Source organism: Oncorhynchus keta, chromosome 32, assembly GCF_023373465.1.
Source record: "Oncorhynchus keta strain PuntledgeMale-10-30-2019 chromosome 32, Oket_V2, whole genome shotgun sequence".
In the NCBI taxonomy this organism is placed as follows: Eukaryota; Metazoa; Chordata; class Actinopteri; order Salmoniformes; family Salmonidae; genus Oncorhynchus; species Oncorhynchus keta.
The window spans coordinates 9,058,461-9,084,861 of record NC_068452.1 but is presented as its reverse complement, the minus strand read 5'-3'; the positions used below and the strand labels follow the sequence as shown (position 1 = coordinate 9,084,861).

The window sequence follows — 26,401 nt, the reverse complement described above, 5'->3', positions numbered from 1 at the left end:
GTACCAGGCGGTGATACAGCCCGACAGGATGCTCTCGATTGTGCATCTGTAGAAGTTTGTGAGTGCTTTTGGTGACAAGCCGAATTTCTTCAGCCTCCTGAGGTTGAAGAGGCGCTGCTGCGCCTTCTTCACGACGCTGTCTGTGTGGGTGGACCAATTCAGTTTGTCCGTGATGTGTACGCCGTGGAACTTAAAACTTACTACCCTCTCCACTACTGTTCCATCGATGTGGATAGGGGGGTGCTCCCTCTGCTGTTTCCTGAAGTCCACAATCATCTCCTTTGTTTTGTTGACGTTGAGTGTGAGGTTATTTTCCAGACAGCACACTCTGAGGGCCCTCACCTCCTCCCTGTAGGCCGTCTCGTCGTTGTTGGTAATCAAGCCTACCACTGTAGTGTTGTCCGCAAACTTGATGATTGAGTTGGAGGCGTGCATGGCCACGCAGTCGTGGGTGAACAGGGAGTACAGGAGAGGGCTCAGAAGGCACCCTTGTGGGGCCCCCGTGTTGAGGATCAGCGGGGTGGAGATGTTGTTACCTACCCTCACCACCTGGGGGCGGCCCGTGAAGATGTCCAGTACCCAGTTGCACAGGGCGGGGTCGAGACCCAGGGTTTGGAGGGTACTATGGTACTATGGTGTTAAATGCTGAGTTGTAGTCGATGAACAGCATTCTCACATCAACATATTTTGTTATTTTATTTAGACAACAACAGAGGACCACCAGAACAACAGAGTACACAGGTACAGTACCTTCAGAAAGTATTCATACCCCTTTACTTATTCCACATTTTGTTGTCTTACAGCCCGCATTTAAATGCATTACATTTAGATTTTGTGTCACTGGCCTATATAAACAATACACCACAATGTCGAATCATCTTTTACAAATGAATTACAAATAAAAACCTGAAATGTCTTGAGTCAATTACGATATAACCCCTTTGTTAGGGCAAGCCTAAATGAGTTCAGGAGTAAACATTTGCTTAACAAGTCACATAAGTTGCATGGACTCACTCTGCGCATGGAATGACTACCTCATCTCTGTACCCCACATATACAATTATATGTAAGGTCCCTCAGATGAGCAGTGAATTCCTAACACAGATTAAACCACAAAGACCAGGGAGGTTTTCCAATGCCTCGCACAGAAGGGCACTTATTGGTAGATGGGTAAAAACAAGCAAAAAAAAGCAGATATTGCATATCCCTTTGAGCATAGTGAAGTTACTCATTACACGTTGGATGGTGCATCTGTCACGTCTGCTCCCGTTCTTCCTCCCCCCTGGAGCTTGAGGGTGCCAGGCTGCCCTGCATCACGCACTCCTTCCATCCATTACGCACACCTGCCTTCCCTCGTCACGTACATCAGCGATATTGGACTCACCTGGACTCACTCATCTGTTTATTTCCTATTTGTCAGTTCCCTTGCTCTGTTCCCCCGCGGCTGCATTAATTGTATTTTGTTTGTGTTACCTGTTTGCTGACGCTGTTCCTGTCTCGTTCCTCGTCCGTTATTTATTAAATGTTTTACTCCCGTACCTGCTTCGTCTCTACAGCGTCAACTCAAGTGACAGTATCAATACACCCAGTCACTACAAAGATACAGGCATCCAGCCTAACTCAGTTGCCGGAGAGGAAGGAAACCGCTAAGGGATTTTATCATGAGGCCAATGGTGACTTTAAAACAGTTAAGAGTTTACTGGCTGTGATAGGAGATAACTAAGGATGGATCAACAACCTTGTAGTTACTCCACAATTACTAACCTAAATGACAGTGAAAAGAAGGAAGCCTGTAGAGAATAAAAATATTCCAAAACATGTAAAGGCACTAAAGGAAAACTGAAAAACATTTGGCAAAGAAATTAACTTTATGTACTAAAAGCCTTATAATTGAGGCAAATGGGAGACAGATATACCTTTCAGCAGGACAATAACCTGAAACACAAGGCCAAATATACACTGGAGCTGCTTACCAAGACGACATTGAATGTTCCTGAGAGGCCTAGTTACATTTTTGACTTAAATCGGCATGAAAATCTATGGGAAGACTTGAAAATGACCATCTAGCAATGATCAACAACCAACTTGATACAGCCTGACATTTATTTTAAAGAATAATGTGCACATTTTGTACAATCCAGGTGTACGAAACTCTTGGACTTAACCAGAAAGACTCACAGCTGTAATCGCTGCCAAAGATGATTCCAACATGTATTGACTCAAGTGTGTAAATACTTATGTAAATGTGACATTTCTGTATTTAATTTTCAATAAAAGTGCTAAAAATTCTAAAAACATGTTTTCACTTTGTCATTTTGGGGTATTGTGTGTAGATGGTTGAGAATTTTTAAAATTGAATCCAATTTGAATTTAGGTCTGTGACAAAACAAAATGTGTAGTAAGTCAAGAGGTATGAATACTTTCTGATGGTACTGTACCTGTGTACTCTGTTGTTCTGGTGCTCCTCTGTCTAAATAAAATGACCAAATATGTCAATGTATGTCATTCCCACTCTTCTTCTCTTCTCAGAACCTCCCTTTGACATGTTTATATTATCTCCACTCACTGCCATGTGATTCTGGCACTGGCACTGAAAGCTGTGTACATGGCACCCCCACAACAATGGTGGTATTATCTGGCCCTTTGAGGTGTCGGCTGTCCCCATTGGCACACAGAGTGGCATTCAGTGGGTGCCAGCTCTGCCCGGCAGCCACGGGCGGGCACCGCGTCATCGGACTCTCATTATTTATTGATCTAATGGCCGACATAGCGGGAGAGCGACATGGAAAGGCCAGTAACATTGGCCTCTCCAATCCTGGCCAGGGTCAGACAGAGAAGACCAGGCGAGAAGTTAGTGGCCCATGTTTAAATACCTGGGTTTCCTTTGTCAATGATGACTGGGTGGGTCACTTGTTTTGGGCTTGAAATAAATAGAAGTGAAATTGAATGAGTTGTTGTGACCTGGGACATGTCTACTGTAGGTATGTTTGGTTTATTCTGTTCCTTTCTGCACACAGTGGAGTACAGGTACAGATGTAGGATCTTAATTTGAGCCGGTTTACTACAGTAGGATAATGCAGCAACAGGAAATGTGAATTATGTGGATGATAATTAATGGACATTTTTGTAGGGGTTGATAATATTTTTGTTAGGGCAAATCAAGTCTGAAATTTCTGTATGGAAATGACAAACTTTAGAAGCCTCTTTAACCCTTTGATGCTACAATCCCGTATTTGTGATCATTGTTGAGTGGTCCCTGCAGCGTACCGATCTCAAATACGTGATTGGAACAGTAGCAACAGAATGTATGACGCAACAAACACGTCGAAACACCATTGTTGTCTGAACAGCATCTAAATATTTTTTTTGTACTGATGGAAAATAAAGGTCTTCAACTTTATTCCTCAATTTGACCTTTTATTGTAAAAGATAAATGCGAACATCATCCAAGCATCACACGGAACACATCCACAGCCAAACTCACATCCATAGCCAGATTCCATAAACAAGTCTAAATAACAGGTTGCTCTGACAAAAAACATAACATAAGTTAGCGACCGAACAGCTAGACTAGTTTACAATGTATCACATTTCTGGTGAGCACAAGAGACTAATGTCATGCTGTTTAGAAAATAAATATATGTCAGCTAAGCTAACAGCAGCTAACTTGTTTATGATGGCAGCCATGTTTGTTTACGACTTCAACAGTAGCCAGCAAATAGCTTAGCATTAGCTCATCATAATCAGTACAACATTCAAGTATTTTACACACATCATGTGTCCATTACAATCTATGCAAGATTCGGAATGCATGATTTGTCACCAGTACTTGAAAACATGTTAATAAAACAGTAAATACATTATGATCCATCCAGTCGGAAGTTTACATACACTTAGGTTGGAGTCATTAAAACTTGTTTTTCAACCACTCCACAAATTACTTGTTAGCAAAGTCGGTTAGGACATCTACTTTGTGCATGACACAAATCATTTTTCCAACAATTGTTTACAGACAGATTATTTCACTTATAATTCACTGTATCACAATTTCAGTGGGTCAGAAGTTTACATCCGCTAAGGTGACTGTGCTTTTAAACAGCTTGGAAAATTCCAGAAAATTATGTCATGGCTTTAGAAGCGTTTGATAGGCTAATTGACATCATTTGAGTCAATTGGAGGTGTACCTGTGGATGTATTTCAAGGCTTACCTTCAAACTCAGTGCCTCTTTGCTTGACATCATGGGAAAATCAAAAGAAATCAGCCAAGACCTCAGAAAAAAAATTGTAGACCTCCACAAGTCTGGTTCATCCTTGGGAGCAATTTCCAAACGCCTGAAGGTACCACGTTAATTTGTACAAACAATAGTACGCAAGTATAAACACCATGGGACCACACAGCCGTCATACCGCTCAGGATGGAGACATGTTCTGTCTCCTAGAGATGAACGTACTTTGGTGTGAAAAGTGCAAATCAATCTCAGAAAAACATCAAAGGACCTTGTGAAGATGCTGGAGGAAACAGGTACAAAAGTGTCTGTATCCACAGTAAAACGAGTCCTATGTTGGCATAACCTGAAAGGCTGCACAGCAAGTAAGAAGACACTGCTCCAAAACCGCCATAAAATAGTCAGACTATGGTTTGCAACTGCACATGGGGACAAAGATCGTCTGATGAAACAAAAATAGAACTGTTTGGCCATCATGACCATCATTATGTTTGGAGGAAAAAGGGGGAGGCTTGCAAGCCGAAGAACACGATCCCAACCGTGAAGCACGGGGGTGGCAGCATCATGTTGTGGGGGTGCTTTGCTGCAGGAGCGACTGGTGTCCTTCACAAAATAGATGACATCATGAGGGAGGGAAATTATGTGGATATATTGAAGCAACATCTCAAGACATCAGTCAGGAAGTTAAAGCTTGGTCGCGAATGGGTCTAGCAAATGGACAATGACCCCAGTCATATTTGATCCAAGTTAAACAATTTAAATGCAATGCTACCAAATATTAATTGAGCGTATATAAACTTCTGACCCACTGGGAATATGATGAAAGAAAGATATTCTGAAATAAATCATTCTCTCTACTATTTTTCTGACATTTCACATTCTTAAAATAAAGTGGTGATCCTAACTGACCTAAAACAGGGAATTTCTTAGATTAAATGTCAGAAATGGTGAAAAACTGAGTTTAAATGTATTTGGCTAAGGTATGTAAACTTCCGACTTCAACTGTACATGTGGTGTGCTACAGCAGAAACGACAACACGAAATACAGAAAATAAGCCACTTACTTTGATAGGAATGCATACATGCCCAATTTGCAAGACAAAGAACCATGAAGGCAATGCCTGTTCTGACTAGAGATGCGCAATGTCTTCATCCTTGAGCTGGGGAAACACTCAGGAAGTACTTGGGCTCACGTTGAAGTTGAAGAGAGAAGCTTGTCCGCTCAGTAAAGACTCAAACATAAATTGTCCGCAAGAGTGAAATGGGCTACTACTTATACAAATGAACAAGGATGCAGAACACACCTCAATTCAAACTGTTATTAGAAAATAAAACTTGAAATTGACAAGTTTGAAACATAGCCTATTGATAATTAACAGGCAGCGTGCCTTGGTTTGAGGGCAGCGTGGGTAACTGTCCTGTTGAGAGCATTCTGACATCACGAGCATGAAAAGACTCACGCAGGGGCGATGGTTAGAGATATTTGGAACTCACGCGAGAAATATAACTCCAAATACACTACAAATACACTCAGCAACAAAAGAGTGATACAATTAAGATCCAGTCAGTGGAATCAGAAGATCAATCGTTGCACTGGTCATTAATAGTGGAGCTCCCAAACAGATAGTCAATAAATATTGAATTGGTTAGAATATTGAACACTTTTGAGATGTCAATCCTATCCATTGCAGAGCCCACAGAAGGCCACTGCATTGAACATTGTAATTTAGAACAGTATGATTTCATTGCATCATAACAATGAATGATATTACTGGCATTCCAAACATGTCATTAAAACATTGTTGTGGTCAGTTTCCCAGGCAACACAATTCAAATTCCTGGATTCTGAAGACATTTAAAACATTTTATCATGAAGAGAAAAGGTGTGAGCAAAGGTTTGTGGTGGTTCTTCGGCGTTTTCATGTGTGGTGGCTCTACAGACATTGTGGATTCTACCCACCTTTACAGCAAAAGAAAGAAGACCACCCACCCAAAACCAGACCATGTACAACATTTTGACAATATCAGCTATGCGAGACAGACTAAAGAAGAAGCCAGATCAGATTACAAGTCTTTTGGCGATGGACCAATGGACAACCTCCTTGGACTGGTGAACCTGAGGGTGTCAATGTCCACCTTGTCCATGGATAGTCGCAAAGATGACCTGACCACTGATCCTCTTGTCTCTTGGAATTCTCAACCCTACTACCCCAAGAAACCATGGATGTCCATCGATGAGATGCAGGCGTACTCAGCAGAGACATCCTGGCCTTACTTCCCGTGGCAGATCGTGCCTCCTTCACCCCCTGTGCAGAGGAGAGCCTCCAGCATGTGGAGAGATATGGAGACGGCCCGTTCATCTAGCCCTGAGCTGCAGACTCCCACCCCAGAGGAGAGGAGCAGCTTCCTCCAGGAGAGCCGTTTATGTAAATATATGTCTTTGTCCTCCACTTCCTCCATGAGCCAGAACACTGTCTCTCCCTGTGGGGGACTATGAGATGGAAGAGAAGTACATCAGATGCCAGAAGAACCAGGCTAAGGGCCAGGATGTGGCCCCACCTTACTGATGGCATCCAGTAGTGACGTGCAGAAAAAATGACCGTAAACAGCCAGACCACAATAAACAGGCAGACCACAATAAACAGGCAGGCAGCAAGAAATAAATATACATTTTATCAATAATAATTTTCTCATCTTCATGATTTTTTCCCTGCATGATAAAATCGATTTCTGAACTAATACTTCCCAAATTTGCTGTGATCTGGTACGAGTCGCTCCGGCCTATGGACGCCACACGTCATCTGTTGCCTTTCTGACGGTTACGTTCGTTTTACGGCGAGTTAAAGTAAGCTGATCAGGACTGACGTGCTCTTCCGTGTTCTGCAGCAGAAAGTGATGGATATGGGTGTCTACCGTATCTGTATCAGCGACAACAATGAAAGCACTGGAACAGCAGCAACAAGACTTAGTGATAGTTTCTATGAGCGATTTGAGCAGAAATGCAATGAACCGAGTCTGGCAGAAAGCAAAACTCATAGTAGCCCAAACAGCTGATCAGAATAGAGAGGGGGGCAAATCTACTTCAACATACTGGACAATATCAATGTTCATGTTCATGTTGTGCTGGGGACAATTAAAGGCCACTCTAAAATGTGCCGTTTTGTCACACAACACAATGCCACAGATGTCTCAAGTTTTGAGGGATCGTCCAATTGGCATGCTGAGTGCAGGAATGTCTAACAGAGCTGCTGCCAGAGAATTAAATGTTCATCTCTACCATAAGCCGCCTCCAACTTTGTTTTAGAGAATTTGGCAGTGCGTCCAACCAGCCTTACAACCACAGATCACGTGTATGGCGTCATGTGGGCGAGCGGTATTCTGTGGTCAACGTTGTGAACAGAATGCCCTATGGTGGCGTGGGGTTATGGTATGGTTAAGCATAAGCTACAGACAATGAACACAATTACATTTTATCAAGGACAATTTGAATGCACAGAGATACCGTGACGAGATCCTGAGGCCTAATTGTCATGTCATTCATCCACCACCGTCAACTCAATTAATTTGAAATGTTTCTAAAATCTCCTATGGGAAAAAGATTGGAACCATTTCCGTGTTTGACTTGCTAGGTTTTATGGGTATTATGACATGTCCGCTGTGGGGCTCAATAGTCAGCCTCAGACCTCACCGCACATCACTGCCATCCAGGGACAGCTATTTAATTGTGGTCCTAGACTGATTTCTAAATCAAGCGCTATTACTGTTATGAAGTATGTAGGAAAGTACAGTGAGTTGTTCAGTTCTCACACTAGTAAGGAACAGAAAAAGTATGCTACCTTTCCTTGGATGAGATCGGACTGCTTCTGTAGCCACCGGGTGGTAGTTACTGATTTAAATCTAACAGACAGACAGGCCTTTGAAGAGCGATCTGTGAGAACGGAATGATGAGAAAAAAAGCCAGCCTGATTTCTTTTGATGAAATTGAGAGATAGCTAATTGTGGGCACAGGATAGGTGGTTTATGACTTATAATTGGGACGGGTCAGGTTTTTTAAAATCTTGTGCTCATCTTTTTCTCTGTTCTTGTTGTTTCCCCATGGAAGCTTAAATAATTTATCAGATTTCACTGCTGTTCAAAGAACCTACTCTGTGTCTCTTCAAACACTTAATACTTTACAGGGTTTTTTCTGGATCTAAAGGGTTTAGGTAGTGGGCGTGGCAAGGGGAGTGGCAGCGGGTACGGTTGGCCAGTCGGCGCGGCTGCATTTACAACGAAATCTATACCGCTAAATGAATTGGTTGGACATTTTGAATTCTCCCTGACCAACAAGAAACCACTCACCCAGAGGCAGCGTTTCTGGTGGTCGAAGACTTTAACTCAGGAGAGCGACTAGGGGCGCAAAAACTCTAGAACACTTTTGTTCTACCCACAGAAATGCATACAAGGCCCTTCCTCGTCCTCCCTTCGGCAAATCTGACCATGACTCAATTCTCCTGCTTCCTGTTTACTAACAGAAGCTCAAACAAGAAGTACCAGTGATGTGCTCAATACGGAAGTGGTCGGATGAAGCAGACAAGAGGCTACAAGACTGTTTTGCTAGTCATATCCGTTCGGGATTCCTCCGATAGCATTGAGGTGTTTCCCACAACAGTCACAGGCTTCATCAAGAAGTGCAAAGATGATGTTGTCTCCACAGTGACTATAAGAACGTATCCAATCCAAAAACCACGGATTACAAGCAAAATCCACGCAGGGCTAAAGGCTAGAGCTTCTGCTTACAAGGAACGGGACATAGACATGGACACACGCATACAAGAAAGCCCACTACGACCTTCGACGAGACATCAAACATGCAAAAGGACAATATGGGAGGAAGTTGGAATCCTATTACATTGGTGCCAATGTTTATTGTATGTGGCAGGGGTTGCAGGCGACAATGGATTACAAAGGGAAACCCAGCCATGAATTGCCCAGCGATGCACAACCCCCAAACGTGTTAAATGCCTTTTATGGCCCAATTCGAATACTGCACCAACAGATCCTCAGGTGACGCAATCTTAAGTGCACTTCACACTGCCCACTCCCGCCTGGAGAAGAGGGGAAATAACTATGTGAGAAGGCAATTGATCAGCATCAAAACTTTGTGGGTTTGGCCTCCCGAGTGGCGCAGCGGTCTAAGACACTGCATCGCAGTGCAAACTGCATTGCTACAGATGCTGGTTCGATACCCATGCTTGCCACAACCAGGAGACCTATGAGGTGACGGTGGGCTTTTGGTTTCTCTTCCTCTAAAAACAGAAAAAAATCATTCTAAAAAACAAACTGGCTTTATTTACAAATTAGTAATAATGTCTCCATGTTCAAGAATGGCCTTTTTCTCACTCACTTTAGGATATTTGAAAACAAAATCTCCAAAATATAGTTATTTGTTTAAACAAAGCGATTATTATTATTAATTCATTTAGAATTATATAAAAGCTTAATAGATATTCTCACAGATCCTAACGAAAAATGCCCCTTAGATATTAATTTAGAATCCTCCAACCCTCTAAATCAAATTATTGGCAGAGAATCACGTCATAGAATATATTTTTTCCCGATATACTGTAGGCCTATCGTAGGCGACATGAGTCTCACTATTGTTGAGTAATGTGCTGTTAAGTGGTGTAGGTCTTATTTATTTAAAAAGCATATTGAAGTTAGAAGCAATAGGATTTGAAGCAATAGCCTACCCACTGTGGTCAACTATTTCAGCATCGTTTCGCACTGCTCTGAGACAAGCATGGGGACTGGTCTTGATAAATCAATGACATTTTTTATTTTCACTGAATCTCCGTTTGGGTATTGGTTACACTACAATTAGGGTGTGGAAATGTTATGCTCTTAGTACTGTAGCCTACTCCCGACCGTCACGTTATACAGCGCCATATTTTCCTGACGGAAACCCTGAAGGTTTCGTTTTGAATTTTTCTTGGAATAGAAACACTATAATATTAATCAAATTAATTAAGCAACATTTCTTAAAATCAATCCCATATACTATGTTCTTACAAAAAAATAATTTCAATTCTCTAGTACTGCCAATATTGAAGGTTATCAAATGCTTCAAACTAGCACTAACTAGCATTAATGGTAACAATGGCTGACAATTTACCCTTTCACACGTACCATCACAAGGGTGTGATCGTTCTACAGTGGTCCCTGAAGCGTACGATCACACCCTTGTGATTAGAACGCTTATTTAGAACGGCAAGTTTCGAATGACGCAACAGTCAGCATTTGAGCTGGCCACACTTTTTTCAGAAACTATTTACACAAACACAGTCCTTACAAAGTTATGTCCTGAATGTGAGCAGTTTATTTTTGGATGCAATGTTCAAATATTCACAGAAGTATCTACAGCATAACACAATCATCTAAACCGGAAAAATGTAGGCTACATTTGTCCTAGCGCTGAGGAAAGATTGACGCAAAACAAGCGGTCATATTTTCTAACTCTCGGCTGACATAAACTACAATATTAATTAGCTAATAGCAATTACTATTTATAATGAATCACATCACGGGTGAGCTCACCATTGATCAAAATAATTAATTAAAGTAAAACACTTTCTAGAAATCGAAAGTAATCCGATGATTAGTTTCAGCATGCAGCCAGGCTTTTTTTCCTCACAGAAACCAAAGATAATAAGAGAAGACAAGATGAGTTTGGTCTGTTTATAGTATGCATGTTGAAGGGGTGTGTCATCTACCATCATTCACATCCCACCATCCACTTCCTGAAGTTCTCAAAAAACGAGTGAACTCTTACTCACCTCATTTTGTTATAGCATTTTTGGTCCGACAGACGATTACGTGAAACCCAGAATGCAGGCTCCACACATAGCTGGAATTAGCTTAGCTCATCATAATCAGTACAACCTTCAAAAAAGTATTTTACACACATACTATGTGCCCATTACAATCTATGCAAGAATCGGAATGCATGATTTATCACCGGTACTTGAAAAACATGTGAATAAAACAGTAAATATATCATTAATTACCACACAAAACATTTTCTAATAGTGATTTATTGATACAAATGGTGTGTGCAGGCAGTCAATCACGTAACTTCTCACTCCCACTCTGAGCCATTCAGTATTGTTGTTTATGTAGCTAGTGAGCTAAGCTGTAGCATTAACAATGGCTTTCAAAAGGAGACAACTCACAAATCCGGAAATTCTGAAGATTAAAAAAAAATTCTGACAATGAGTCTGAAAGTCAGGAATCAGATTCTGACAGTGAGGAGCTGCCCCCCAGCCATTGAGAACCCGGAATCTGAGGACCCGTTGTCCACTGACAAAGTCCCAGTTCCCTTTGAAGATGCTGGTGGTGATGGAGGCAGACCAACAATGGATGAAGTACAGGAGTTCTGTGGTAGCTGGAAGGCTGCCAGCCATTTCACCCCTCCTGGCCCTGCTGTTTGCTTTGATGAGTCACCTTCTGGAGGGCAACACCCCTTGCCATTTCCATCTGAGGCAGAGTGCTTCAAGTTGTTTCTGACAGAGGAGCTGGTGGGAGACATAGCAGAAACCAATCACTATGCCTTGGAGCTACAGGAGTGGAGGGTCAATCACAATTAGTGAAATGTATACCTTCCTGGTGAATGTCCTTCCCATGGGTATAGTAAAGAAGAACTCCCTAAGAGAATACTGGAGCACAGATCCTATGTTCACAACTCCCTTCTTTGTCACCCTCTTTTCCCAAGACTGCTTCCTAGCTCTGCTGCGATTACTGCATTTCATCAACAATGCTACTGCCATCCTAAATGACCTGTTATACAAAATAAGAAATGTCAACAGCTGGCAGTAAAGTGGCATGACAAACGAGACATCCATGTCCTCTCCACTGTCCATACAGCAACCATGTCGGCCACATGGAAGGTGGACCACCTGACGGGAGAGAGAAACATCAAACCAGACTGCGTGCTTGACTATAATCAACAGCTTTGTGGAATTCACTCAGAAAACGACCAAGTGGTATAAGAAGGTATTTTTACATTTTTCCAAGGTTTCTTCAAAATACAACAAGCCAACACTTCTCTGACACAATTAGCATTGTTTTAAAGAGCTAATATAAGAATGTAACTAGCTACATAAGCACGATTGAATATAACACCATAAAGGTTGTGACATAAGTAACGCTACCTCACGTGTCCACGGTTATAAGGAATATACACAAATATATTATGCTCCATACACACAGTGAGCTACAGTAGAAACGGTATAACACGACATACAGAAACTATTATAACGTAATAAGGTACTTACTTTGCTAGAAACGCAGTCTGGATTTGAACCTGGGTGTCTGTAGTGACGCCTCTAGCACTGAGACGCTGTGCCTTAGACAGCTGCGCTACTTGGGAGTCAAAAGTATCAAAATACAACACATGCTAATACTCCTCTGACGTAATTAGTATTGTTTTCCAGAGCTAATAGGAGAATGTAGCTAGCTACCTAAGCATTGAGTATAACACCATAAAGTTTATGAAATGAGTAACGTTACCTCGCTTGTCTGCGATTATAAGGAATACACACAAAACTATTATGCTACAGTAGAAACGACATAACACGACATGCAGAAACTATTATAACGTAATAAGGCACTTACTTTGATAGAAACGCACACATATGACTGCGATGCAGGCAACAGCTGGAAAATGTGAACATGTGTGTGCAGCACGGGAGATGAGCAAATGTCTGCAGAATTGAACTGCACAAACAATTGGGAAGTATTTGGGGAATTTTGTCCCGGTCAGAAATGTCAAAAAAATTAATTGGTCCGCAAAAGTAAAAATGACTACTTTTATGTGAATGAATGAGGCGGAACACACCTCAATTCAAACTGTTCTTAGAAAATAAAAAACTTGTTAGAAAATAATTTGAAATTGACAAGTTGAAAACAGCCTATAAATAAAAACAGGCTGGGTGCCTTGGTTTGAGGGCAGCGTGGATTAAATGTACAGTTGCGTAACAATCAGTTCTTGCAGTGCTTGCTGTGAGATGTTACCCCACTCTTCCACCCCGGACATTTCTGGGGAGAATGGCTCTAGCCCTCACCCTCCGATCCAACAGGTCCCAGACATGCTCAATGGGATTGAGATGCGGGCTCTTCGCTGGCCATGGCAGAACACGGACATTCCTATTTTGCAGGAAATCACGCACCTTACGAGCAGTATGGGTGGTGGCATTGTCATGCTAGAGGGTCATGTCAGGATGAGCCTGCAGGAAGGGTACCACATGAGGGAGGAGGATGTCTTCCCTGTAACGCACAGCATTGAGATTGCCTGCAATGACGACAAGCTCAGTCCGATGATGCTGTGACACACCGCCCCAGACCATGACGGACCCTCCACCTCCAAATCGATCCCACTCCAGAGTACAGGCCTCGGTGTAACGGTCATTCCTTCAACGATAAACGCGAATCTGACCATCACCCCTTGTGAGTCAAAACCACGACTTGTCAGTGGAGAGCACTTTTTTGCCAGTCCTGTCTAGTCCAGCAACGGTGGGTTTGTGCCCATAGGCGACGTTGTTGCCGGTGATGTCTGCTGAGGACCTGCCTTACAACAGGCCTACAAGCCCTCAGTCCAGCCTCTCTCAGCCTATTGTGGACAGTCTGAGCACTGATGGAGGCATTGTGTGTTCCTCGTGTAACTCGGGAAGTTGTTGTTGCCATCCTGTACCCGTCCCACAGGTGTGATGTTCGGATGTACTGATCCTGTGCAGGTGTTGTTACACGTGGTCTGCCACTGCGAGGACGATCAGCTGTCCGTCCTGTCTCCCTGTAGCGCTGTCTTAGGCTCTCACAGTACGGACATTGCAATTTCTTGCCCTGGCCACAACTGCAGTCCTCATGCCTTTTTGCAGCATGCCGCAGGGACGTTCACACAGATGAGCAGGGACCCTGGGCATCTCTCTTTTGGTGTTTTTCAGAGTCAGTAGAAAGCCCTCTTTAGTGTCTTAAGTTTTCATAACTGTGACCTTAATTGCCTACCGTCTGTAAGCTGTTAGTGTGTTAACGACCGTTCCACAGGTGCATGTTCATTAATTGTTTATGGTTCATTGAACAAGAATGGGAAACAGTGTTTAAACCCTTTACAATGAAGATCTGTGAAGGTATTTGGATTTTTGCTAATTATCTTTGCAAGACAGGGTCCTGAAAAAGGGACGTTTCTTTTTTTGCTGAGTTTATATCTTTATTTCCCAAACACAATTCAACACAATCACTTTTTTGTCTTTTAACACAGGCTTAACACCTTTGTGCTTTTTTTAAAACACTTTTAACATAGGACAGGCCCTATTGTTACCTCATTTCTCAGCGATAAGGCATTGCGTTATGCCTGGGAAGAAAACACTTCAATTTGCTCAACTTTCCACTGGCTCAACCATTGGCTCAGCTTACCCCATGGCCATTGGCTCAAACATTTTGACTATATTAGGCTACACAGCTACAGGGATGCTCTTTCATGCTAGGTACAGGACCTCATATTGAAGCTTATAGAAACACCAACAGATGCATAGAACAATCATAAAAGTGTCTACTTTGGTTTAGATACAAGCATCATGAAACCTCTAACACAATACATTCATTTGACTTGGTGAAAATCCGTTTTTTGGACCTAACTTGCTTACCACTATTTCCATGTCATTTCTTTCTTCACAGACCATGTGAAATGATGAGCTCTTCCTAAATATTTGGTCAAATTATTAATTTTGTGTATGGTTTCCTAGAAACAAGTGTGGCTCAACTTACCTCTTTAGCTTAATTTATACCACTCTCCCCTAATATTGGTCAAATTAATGAATTTTCAAATAAGTTCAATACATTTTAGAATATTGTTGAATTCCGTTTTAATGTGTTTTCCACAACGCAGATTCTATTGGGCCCTACTGTCCTAAAACCTCCTTTAATTCCTTTCTCATCTCTCTCACTCAGTAGCATTATCAACCACACAGCGCCACTATGTGTATCTCTCCCCTCTATCATAGACAGTTCCAATCATGCATCGAAATACTTGTCAAATCGGACAAACACACCAAATGTGTTTTTTTGTGCGCTAAGCCAGCCCCAGGCTCTATTGTAGTCACATTTGAGTAATGAGTACTAGTGTGTTTAAGCTGTGGAGTGATTATGTGTGTTTGTGTGGGTATCTGTCCCTGTGGTGCACCGCTACTGAGAGCTGAGTGGATTGGATTTGGGGGCTGTGGGAGTGTATGGTCAAGGTCAGCGTGTGGCGTAAGGGTCAGAAGACTATCGGGGGGAGCAGTCAAGCTCAGATCAGTCCCTGAAGCTGACACTGACCCACCCTCTCTATACATACACCCCTCCTCCTGTAGGGTGGAAGCACCCAGCCTCATGTACAAAAGGTTACCAAAGGTTGAACTAACATAAGTCAACTAACATAAGTGAGGGCAGGGACATTTCCCAGTTTACAGTCAACTCTGATAACTGATAAATGCAATGGCTTGGGACAGTTGTGACAGTTTGCACTGAACCGGAACATGCAGTTAGTTATCAGAGGCAATGAAAAATGATGTAATTGAATTGGGACGAGGAGCCATATTGCACTTTTTGAACAGTTTATCTAGTGCACTTATCAGGAGTCGACTGTAGTGCAAGATGACACAATTGAATTTTCCATTTAGAATTTGTGAGTTCATTTTCAGTTAAAGTTCTTGGATTTGTTGGCCATCAGACGTATAAACAAATTGTGTGACTCCATTCTTGCTCATAAGACGCGTATAAAATAAGCTCAGGCTATGCCGTGCACACAGCATAAAGAGAGCCAGCCAAGGTCGCCATTGATAACTATGGCCCGCGGTAGTCGACTGAAAATGGAAGGGTGTGACATATGTCTGGTCTAATTAGCTTTGTTTGCGCCCCACTAAGTCCCCTGTCGTTGCGAAGCTAAGAACCTGCTCTCTGAACTCTCCCTGCAGTAAGCAGCAAAACTGCAGATTAGTGCCGAGCCTGTCTAGCCGTGGAGAGTTGAGCTTTTTACTCTCCGCCAGATGGATTTGTGTGACCGGTCACTTTAGCGTCCTGCTGCACTATGTCACCGAAGCTAACATGCGTTCTACAGTATTACTATTATTGTATTAGTCTTGTTTCTTCAGGTGCATGTCCTATTAAGAAAGTTACAGTGTATGACTGGCAAGCAAAGCCAGGATAGCGGTTTAGCTGTCGCGTTCGATAGGCGCCACAGGTCACAGAGTGAGTAATCAAATGTGGTTTGTCATGTGCTCTTTAGAGACCCATCAATCTTGGTTGTTGTGTCTTTGTTTGTTTAGCCTATCTCTCTCTCTCTCTCTCTTACTGACTAATATCCGCCTATGGTACCTTTAGCACGCTGTTCGATAATCTCAACGTGAGTAAATCGATGTGTTGTATCACGTGCTTTGGAGGCACAGCAATCTCAGTTGTTGTGTCTGTGGTTTGTTAAGTCTCGCTCACAGTCTCTTATTGGTTAGTATACTGTTCTAGACGCCCCTGTTATGTCTGTTGTGTCTGTTGTGTCCGCTCTGCGTGGCTGTTTGACCCTGACAAAAGTTCTCGTCTGCTGTTTTGTCTGCAGGTTGAGTGTGGCGTTGTGAGTGACAGGATGACCAGTCTCTGAGGAAAAGACTGAGGAAAAAGGAGACAGAGGAGTGAGTGTTCACCGTGGGAGAGCTCTTCATCACTCTACCCCCCTGACAGCTGCACCAATGTTCTCTCCCGACCAGGAAAACATCTCCACCACCCCAGCCTCCACCAAAGTGCCAGTCAAATACGGAGAGCTCATTGTTCTGGGGTAAGAGGGGGTTTAATTGCATTTTGTTGCTTATGTACAGTACATAGGCCCGGGTTATACCAATCTGATATTAGTGAGGGCCGGGCAAGAGCAAGTGTTGGTTCAATATTTATTATTTTAAATAGGGTGGGGGTTGAGATGAGGAGGGGGATTATTTAAGATACTCTTTGAAGAGGTAGGATTTCAGGTGCTTTTGGAAGATGTGCAGGGACTCTGCTGTCCTAGCTTCAGGGGGAAGCTGGTTCCACCATTGGGGTGCCAGGACAGAATAGAGCCTGGACTGGGCCAAGAGACCAAAGGTGGCAGAACAGAGTGCTCGGTTGGGGTGTAGGGTATGAGCATAGCCTGAAGGTAGGGAGGGGCAGTTCCTCTTGCTGCTCTGATGGCAAGTACCATGGTCTTGTATCGCAAGCACAGTGAAGTACTAATACCTAGAAATCTATGCAAAACAATACGCACATTCCAAAAGTAAAAAATAAAGAAATATCAGAATGTCAGAGTCCGGAATAAAAATATATCAGTGGAGGCTGGTGGGAGGAGCTATAGGAGGACGGGCTCATTGTAATGGCTTTAATGGAATGCAGTCAAACATGGTTTCCATATGTGTGATGTGTTTGATTCCATTCCAGCCATTACAATGAGCCCGTCCTCGAGAGAGGCTTGTAATTTTCATCATAGGTACTCTTCAACTATGACAGACAAAATGAGAAGAAAATAAATCCAGAAAATCACATTGTAGGATTTTTAATGAATTTATTTGCAAATTATGGTGGAAAATAAGTATTTGGTCACCTACAAACAAGCAAGATTTCTGGCTCTCACAGACCTGTAACTTCTTCTTTAAGAGGCTCCTCTGTCCTCCACTCGGTACCTGTATTAATGGCACCTGTTTGAACTTGTTATCAGTATAAAAGACACCTGTCCACAACCTCAAACAGTCACACTCCAAACTCCACTATGGCCAAGACCAAAGAGCTGTCAAAGGACACCAGAAACAAAATTGTAGACCTGCACCAGGCTGGGAAGACTGATTCTGCAATAGGTAAGCAGCTTGGTTTGAAGAAATCAACTGTGGGAGCAATTATTAGGAAATGGAAGACATGCAAGACCACTGATAATCTCCCTCGATCTGGGGCTCCACGCAAGATCTCACCCCGTGGGTGGGGTCAAAATGATCACAAGAACGGTGAGCAAAAATCCCAGAACCACACGGGGGTACCTAGTGAATGACCTGCAGAGAGCTGGGACCAAAGTAACAAGCCGACCATCAGTAACACACTACGCCGCCAGGGACTCAAATCCTGCAGTGCCAGATGTGTCCCCCTGCTTAAGCCAGTACATGCCCATGCCTGTTTGAAGTTTGCTAGAGAGCATTTGGATGATCCAGAAGAAGATTGGGAGAATGTCGTATGGTCAGATGAAACCAAAATATAACTTTTTGGTAAAAACTCAACTCGTCGTGTTTGGAGGACAAAGAATGCTGAGTTGCATCCAAAGAACACCATACCTACTGTGAAGCATGCTGGTGGAAACATCATGCTTTGGGGCTGTTTTTCTGCAAAGGGACCAGGACGACTGATCCGTGTAAAGGACAGAATGAATGGGGCCATGTATCGTGAGATTTTGAGTGAAAACCTCCTTCCATCAGCAAGGGCATTGAAGATGAAACGTGGCTGGGTCTTTCAGCATGACAATGATCCCAAACACACCGCCCGGGCAGCGAAGGAGTGGCTTCGTAAGAAGCATTTCAAGGTCCTGGAGTGGCCCAGCCAGTCTCCAGATCTCAACCCCATAGAAAATCTTCGGAGGGAGTTGAAAGTCTATGTTGCCCAGCAACAGCCCCAAAACATCACTGCTCTAGAGGAGATCTGCATGGAGGAATGGGCCAAAATACCAGAAACAGTGTGTGAAAACCTTGTGAAGACTTACAGAAAACGTTTGACCTCTGTCATTGCCAACAAAGGGTATATAACAAAGTATTGAGATAAACTTTTGTTATTGACCAAATACTTATTTTCCACCATAATTTGCAAATAAATCAATTAAAAATCCTACAATGTGATTTTTCTGGATTTCTTTTCTCATTTTGTCTGTCATAGTTGAAGTGTACCTATGATGAAAATTACAGGCCTCTCTCATCTTTTTAAGTGGGAGAACTTGCACAATTGGTGGCTGACTAAATACCTTTTTGCCCCACTATATATATATATATATATATATATATATTTATACACAGTACATTCGGAAAGTATACAGACCCCTTCCCTTTTTCCACATTTTGTTACGTTACAGCCTTATTCTAAAATAGATTAGATTTTTTTTTACATTTCTCATCAATCGACACACATAAATACCTTATTTACATAAGTATTCAGACCCTTTGCTATTAGAGCTCAGGTGCATCCTGTTTCCATTGATCATCCTCAAAATGTTTCTACAACTTGATTGGAGGCCACCTGTAGTAAATTCAGTTGATTGGACATGATTCGGAAAGGCTGTCTACATAAGGTCCCACAGTTGACAGTGCATGTCAGAGCAAAAACCAAGCCAAGAGGTCGAAGGAATTGTCTTTAGAGGTCCGAGACAGAAAATGTATGCAGCATTGACGGTACCCAAGACGGTACCCTTCTCTCAACCACCTTCATGAGGAATACTTTTCCAACAGCCTTGAAGGAGTTCCCACATATGTGACTTGTTTCAGGAAACTTTGTGTTTCAGGAAACTAGGCATATGTCACAAGTCACGACTTCACAGGAGATTTGAACGTTTATTTATATTTTTAATCAAAATGCATTTTTGGCAGAAATGCCTTCTGGAACATTTTAACTTTCATGTGCCTAAAGTTGTTACATTACGAGCCTAGTTGGTTTAGCCACAGAAAAAGTCAAGAACCTTGCCACCATCCATGATTGGCTGAGATAATGAATGGGCTGTACATGCAAAGAGATGAGTTTCGGATTGGTCTGCCGTGTAGAATCTTCTGTCTATAAAATGAGCTGCTCATTACGTGTAGATAATCCTTCTACTGCAGTTTTTTTTTCGAAAGATATAACAATAGCCATGGAGAACTGCAAATGTGTTGCTAATGCTCTCAATAACATTGCTGCCTTGAATTTATCAGGCGCTATCGACAAAGGTCAGTGGGAAAAAGTTGATGGACTACTTTCAGGAGGACGATAGTACCATGATGACTCTCTGACTCTGAAAATGAATCAGACGTTGAGGATATCCCTGATTTAGGTAGAAACATTTTCATTGAAGTAGACATTGTAGAGTCTTCTGATGACAGTGATGGGGGAAGAAACATCGATCAACATTGTTGTTGTCACGGAAGAAGTTGACCAAGTTTTGAAATCAGTGGAATGTCTGGTGGAAGCAGAGTATGATAAGGAGATGACTATAATTCTGTCATTTGATTGATAATGCAGAGGGAGTCGAAAAGGGAACACAGGTGGCTGTTGAATAAAACACCTGCCTCTGGATGACATCTTCAAACTAAGGGAAACCATGGCATCCGTGACAGGGAGGGAGAAAGATTTGATGATTCTTATGGCATTGCACACGGTCATTGTGAACCAGAGTGACAAGCAAGCTGTACAAACAAAATGGAAACGACACAGGACGTCTTATTTAATGAAAGGGGTTGCAGTCTGGCGTGAAGTGTTCATCCATGTATACAGGTAAGAGTCCAGATACAGTTTCAGATATTATACATTTCTAATTTTGTCAGAAAGTTGTTTTCATTGCAATTCAAAGCTTACTGTTAGCTAGTGTATGATCTGTGTAGTAATATTATCTCAGAAAGCCATTTGCATGGCTAGTTATAGCCTAATGTTAGCCAGCTAACATTGAACCTATTTGGTTTACTTGTGTTAGCTATGATAATCGGTTTGTATTGCTAGTATGGTTCGTTGTTTTGCTAGCTAACGTTACATGTCTAAACAAAAGACCCCAAGTTAAAATGTACTGTTAGCTAGCTAGCTGGCTGGCTCGCTAGCTAACATTACGTGTATGATCTGTGTAAGTAATATTATCTCAGCAAAGCCATTTGCATTGCTAGTTATAGTCTAATGTTAGCTAACTAACTAGCTAACATTGAACCTATTTGGTTACCTTTAGTTAGCTATGACAATCGGTTTGTATTGCTAGTACTCTATGGATTGGGATTATGGTTAATTGTTTAGCTAGCTAGCTACATGTCTAAACAAAAGTATCCACTTCGCCAGATGATTATATGACCCATCAAGTTATAGCCGTAATCACCATCAGACACACCTGGCTATCTACTGTATAACAATGCTAATATATTTGTGTCTGGAATTTGTCTTTCCGCATCAGTAGAACACGTCTTACTCTCCTCCACCAGTCATACAAGGAGAATGCCTCCCATCAAAAAGAGAGCTGTCCCAAGCAAGAACAGGTTTCACCTTGAAGCATGAGGACTTGCAGCGAGATGTGAACTTCATCAACAACTACGCAGAGGATAATGCAATAGCATTACCAGGACTCCACCCAGTACACAAATACTTTGGTGGAAAGTTGCTGCCATCTCAAGACCAGAGTGAACACTTTGTCTGAGATTGCTGGTGTTGTGAAGGACAGTGCTGTGACAGTGGTCAACATCCCACAGCTGGTTGGACTGGAGGATGGTACGGTGCTGGTGGAAAGCTAAGGCTGGCAACAACACCTGGCTCTGTACTTCAGGCCGCTGCCACAGATCAAGCAGTACCAGCACTTCAGGTGAATATCATTTTCATTGCATTGTATGACGTTATTCTTCTTATGTAAACTTGGGAGGTGAATTGATGTTATGCAAGGTTGTAATGTCTTCTCAATGTTTTTTGTAATTTCCTGTTTTACATCTTCGATGCTCTGGAGCCTGGTGTTGTTGTCGCCAAGGAGCGTTCGGACTCAGTCGGGACCAGGTTTCAGCTGCTGCACAACGCTGACATCCTCCCTCCCATAGATGGTCGGCTTGTACAAGCACCACCTAGACTGGACACAGCTAGACAAACTCATCTTTTTGAAAAGATCAGGGAGTTTTGTGACTAAGAGACTATGTACATCACATGCCCTGCACTAAAGGCAAGGGCAGGACATCAACGGGATCTCCGAATATAGATTCCTTTGTTCATTCGTGTTTCGGACGGACCAGTTCATAACTGGGGGGGAGTTCCCAGTCATCAGCACTATCTGCAGTGCCTCTATAGACGTTCACATCACTTCCTAATACATACGCCATATGTTGCTGCTACTATTTATTTTTGTATCCTGCTGCTCAGCCACTTTACCCCTCACTGTATGCATATAACTACCCCATCTATCACCAGTATCACTGATATTGTTATTAATATTGTTCTTGTACATACTGTATCTTATTTTGTTCTTTCTCTACTGGCATTGACACTTGTTATTTGTTCTTTATATTGACACTATCTATTTTTGATATTGCTACTATGCAAGTAACCATTTCACTGTACTGTTTACACCTTCTGCAGAGACCCATCCACTTAGCAAGATGTGGCTGGTGGTTATAGCATTTGTTTCACATGACCCATCAATTTAGACAAGTGTGTCTGGGTAAGCGTCAACTAATATTTATAAAATATTTTTATCTGGACACGTTCTGTTTGCCTGGAATACTACTTCTACCACTTTTAGTCATTATCTTTATCACACTACATGACCTTTAGCACATGACCTCACATGTGAATCCTTAAAGAGATGGGTGGGGCTAAGGCTAAAGAGGGTGCGAACAATGCTGAATGGGTGTAGACAAAATAGTTCTCCAGTAGGTGAACCAAAAATATTCTAGGGCCATTTTCTCAAAAAGTGGAGTTACAAGTTGATCCATTTTCAAAGCATCATTATTTTCCCATTGTTCCTCAAATGCAGTGTATGATATACCATTTTGTAGGTCTGAGTCTCTACTTTTATCAAATGTAAAAACACAATTTGCTACAGAAGATAGAACCACATGCTGAGCACATGTTGGCTGCTTTTCTATCACTCTGCGGTTCAACTCATCCCAAACCAACTCAATTGGTTTGAGGTCGGGTGATTGTAGACGCCAGGTCATCTGATGCAACACTCCATCACTCTCATTGGTCAAATAGCCCTTACACAGCCTGGAGGTGTGTTTTGGGTCATTGTTCTGTTGAAAAACAAATGATAGTTCCACTATGCGCAAACCAGATGGGATGGCGTATCACTGCAGAATGCCGTGGTAGCCATGCTGGTTAAGTGTGCCTTGAGTTCTAAATAAATCACAGACAATGTCACCAGCAAAGCACCCCACACCATCACTCCTCCATGCTTCATGGTGGGAACCACACATGCAGAGATCATCCGTTCACCTACTCTGCGTCTCACAAAGACACAATGGTTGGAACCAAAAATCTCAAATTTGGACTTATCAGACCAAAGAACAGATTTCCACCGGTCTAATGTCCATTGTTCGTGTTTCTTTGGCGCAAGCAAGTCTCTTCTTATTATTGGTGTTCTTTGGTAGCGATTTCTTTGCAGCAATTCGACCATGATGGCCTGATTCACGCAGTCTCCTCTGAACAGTTGATGTTGAGACGTGTCTTTTACTTGAACTCTGCAAAGCATTTATTTGGGCTGCAATCTGGGGTTCAGTTGACTCTAATGAACTTATCCTCTGCAGCAGAGCTAACTCTGGATCTTCCTTTCCTGTGGCGGTCCTCATGAGAGCCAGTTTCATCATTGATGGTTTTTGCGACTGCACTTGAAGAAACTTTCAGATTTCTTTTTCATGTCTTAAAGTAATGATGGACTGTCATTTCTCTTTGCTTATTTGAGCTGTTCTTGCCATAATATGGACTTGGTATTTTACCAAATAGGTATATCTTCTGTATAATACCCATACCGTGTCACAACACAACTGATTGGCTCAAACTCATAAGAAAGAAAGAAATTCCACAACTGAACTGTTAATTGAAATGCAGTCCAGGTGATTACCTCATGAAGCTGTTTGAGAGAATGCCAAGAGTGTGCAAAGTTGTCATCAAGGCAAAGGGTGACTACTTTGAAGAATCACAAATATAAAATATATTTTGATTTGTTTAACACTTTTAGCTACCACATGATTCCATATGTGTTATTTCATAGTTTTGATGTTTTCACTATTATTCTACAATGTAGAAATTTGCAAAAAATTATGAAAAACCCTTGAATGAGTAGGTGTGTCCAAACTTTTGACTGGTACTTATATATATATATATATATATTTATTCTTTATATATATATATATATATATATATATAGGCAGCAGGTACTCTTCCTGGGGTCCACACACAGAACACGAAACATTACATGATACACAATATGAATAGACAGGAACAGCTTAAGGACAGAACTACATATGTTTAAAACATCACACAGTCTACATTTCAGTACATACACACAAAATATCTAGGTCAAAAAGGGGAGAGGCATTGCCTTTTCTGTTTTTGTTAAAGCAGGTTTTCTGTTCATTTGAGTAATCTGATATGGAAGGGAGTTCCATGCAATCATGGCTCTATAAAATACTGTACTTTTTCTTGTATTTGTTCTGGATTTGGGGACTGTGAAAAAAAACCTGGTAACATGTCTGGTGGGGTAAGTGTGTGTGTCAGAGCTGTGTGTAAGTTGACTATGCAAACCATTTGGGATTTTCTTATGAAAAGAAGAAGTGATGCAGTCGGTCTCTCCTCTACTTTTAGCTAAGAGAAACTGGCATGCATAGTATTGATATTAGCCCTCTGATTATAGTGAAGAGCAAGACGTGCTGCTCTATGGGCCAGCTGTAGTTTTCTAGGTCCTTCTTTGCAGCACCTGACCATATGACGGGGCAATAATCAAGATAAGATCAAACTAGACTCTGCAGGAGTTTGGTGTCAAAAAAGCAGAGCGTCTCTTTATCACTGACAGACCATGTAAACATTATTAAAGTAACCAGTGTTCAATGACTCTATGTACATAGGGCAAAGCAGTCTCTAAGATGCAGGGTAGAGTACCTGATGGTAGCTAGCCAGTAACAGTGACTAAGGTTCAGGGCAGGGTACTGGGTGGAGGCCGGCTAGTTTAACATTCTGATGGCCTGAAGATAGAAGCTGTTTAATTAACAGTGTCTCGCTCCCAGCTTTGATGCACCTGTACTGTCTCCTCCTTCTAGATGGTAGCGGGGTGAACGGGCCGTGGCTCGGGTGGCTGAGATCCTTCATGATCGTCTTGGCCTTCCTGTGACACCGGGTGCTGTAGACATCCTTGATGGCAGGCAGTGTGGATACAGCAATGGTGCATATGTAGACGTTTGTGAGGATCCTAGGGGCCCAAGCCGAGTCTCTTCAGCCTCCTGAGGTTGAAGAAGCGCTGTAGCTCCTTCTTCACTACACTGTCTGTGTGAAGGGACCATTTCAGTTCGCCAGTGATGTGCACGCCAAGGAATTTGAAGCTTTTAACCTTCTCGCCTGCGGCCCTGTCGATGTGGATGGGGGGGGGGTTCTCTCTGCTGTCTCCTGTAGTCCCCGAACAGCTCCTTTGTTTTGTTGACATTGAGGGGAGAGGTTATTCTCCTGGCACCACTCCGCCAGGGCTCTCACCTCCTTCCTGTAGGCTGTCTCGTTGTTGTTTGGTAATCAGGCCGACCACTGTTGTGTCGTCAGCAAACTTGTATGAACAGAGAGTACATGAGAGGGCTGAGCACACGCCCCTGTGGTGTTGTTGTTTACATTTCACTGCTTGGGGTCGGACAGTCTGGAGTTGCACAGGGAGGGGTTCAGACCCAGGGCCTTGAGCTTAGTGATGAGCTTGGATGGCACGATGGTGTCGAAGGCTGAGCTGTTGTCGATGAACAGCATTCTCAAATAAATATTTATCTTGTGCAGGTGGGATAGGGCCGTATGCAGTACAATGCTGAATGCTTCGTCCGTGGATCTGTTGGGGCGGTATGTAAATTGTATGGGGTCTAGGTTTTCGGGTAAGGTGGAGGTGATATGGCCCTTAACTAGCCTTTCAAAGCACTTCACGATGAAAGAAGTCAATAGTCAATAGTCATGTGGTGCAATCATTTTTTTTGAGGTTTGAAACAGTCCTGTTCAATGCGTAGCAACATGCAGTGCCTTCCCGAAAGTATTCACACCCCTTATTCCACATTTTTTTGTGTTACAAAGTGGGATTAAAATGATTTAATATGCATTTTTTTGTCAACGATCTACACAAAATACTTTGTAATGTCAAAGTGGAAGAAAAATCTAAAATGTGTCAAAAATGCATTAAACATAAAACACTAATATATCTTGATTAGATAAGTATTCAACCGCCTGAGCCAATACATGTT

The 26,401-nt window shown here is 42.3% G+C and overlaps 1 protein-coding gene across 1 annotated transcript in view; it reads left to right on the top strand.

Annotated features, from left to right (window-relative positions):
• Positions 1–26,401, top strand: part of LOC118365006 (E3 ubiquitin-protein ligase pellino homolog 1-like) — a 43,724-nt gene that overhangs the window by 6,959 nt on the left and 10,364 nt on the right. Inside the window, exon 2 of the mRNA XM_035746885.2 lies at positions 16,846–17,061. Coding sequence (XP_035602778.1) covers positions 16,976–17,061 — 86 coding nt within the window. The 5' untranslated portion in view covers positions 16,846–16,975. The remainder of the gene's footprint in view (positions 1–16,845; positions 17,062–26,401) is intronic.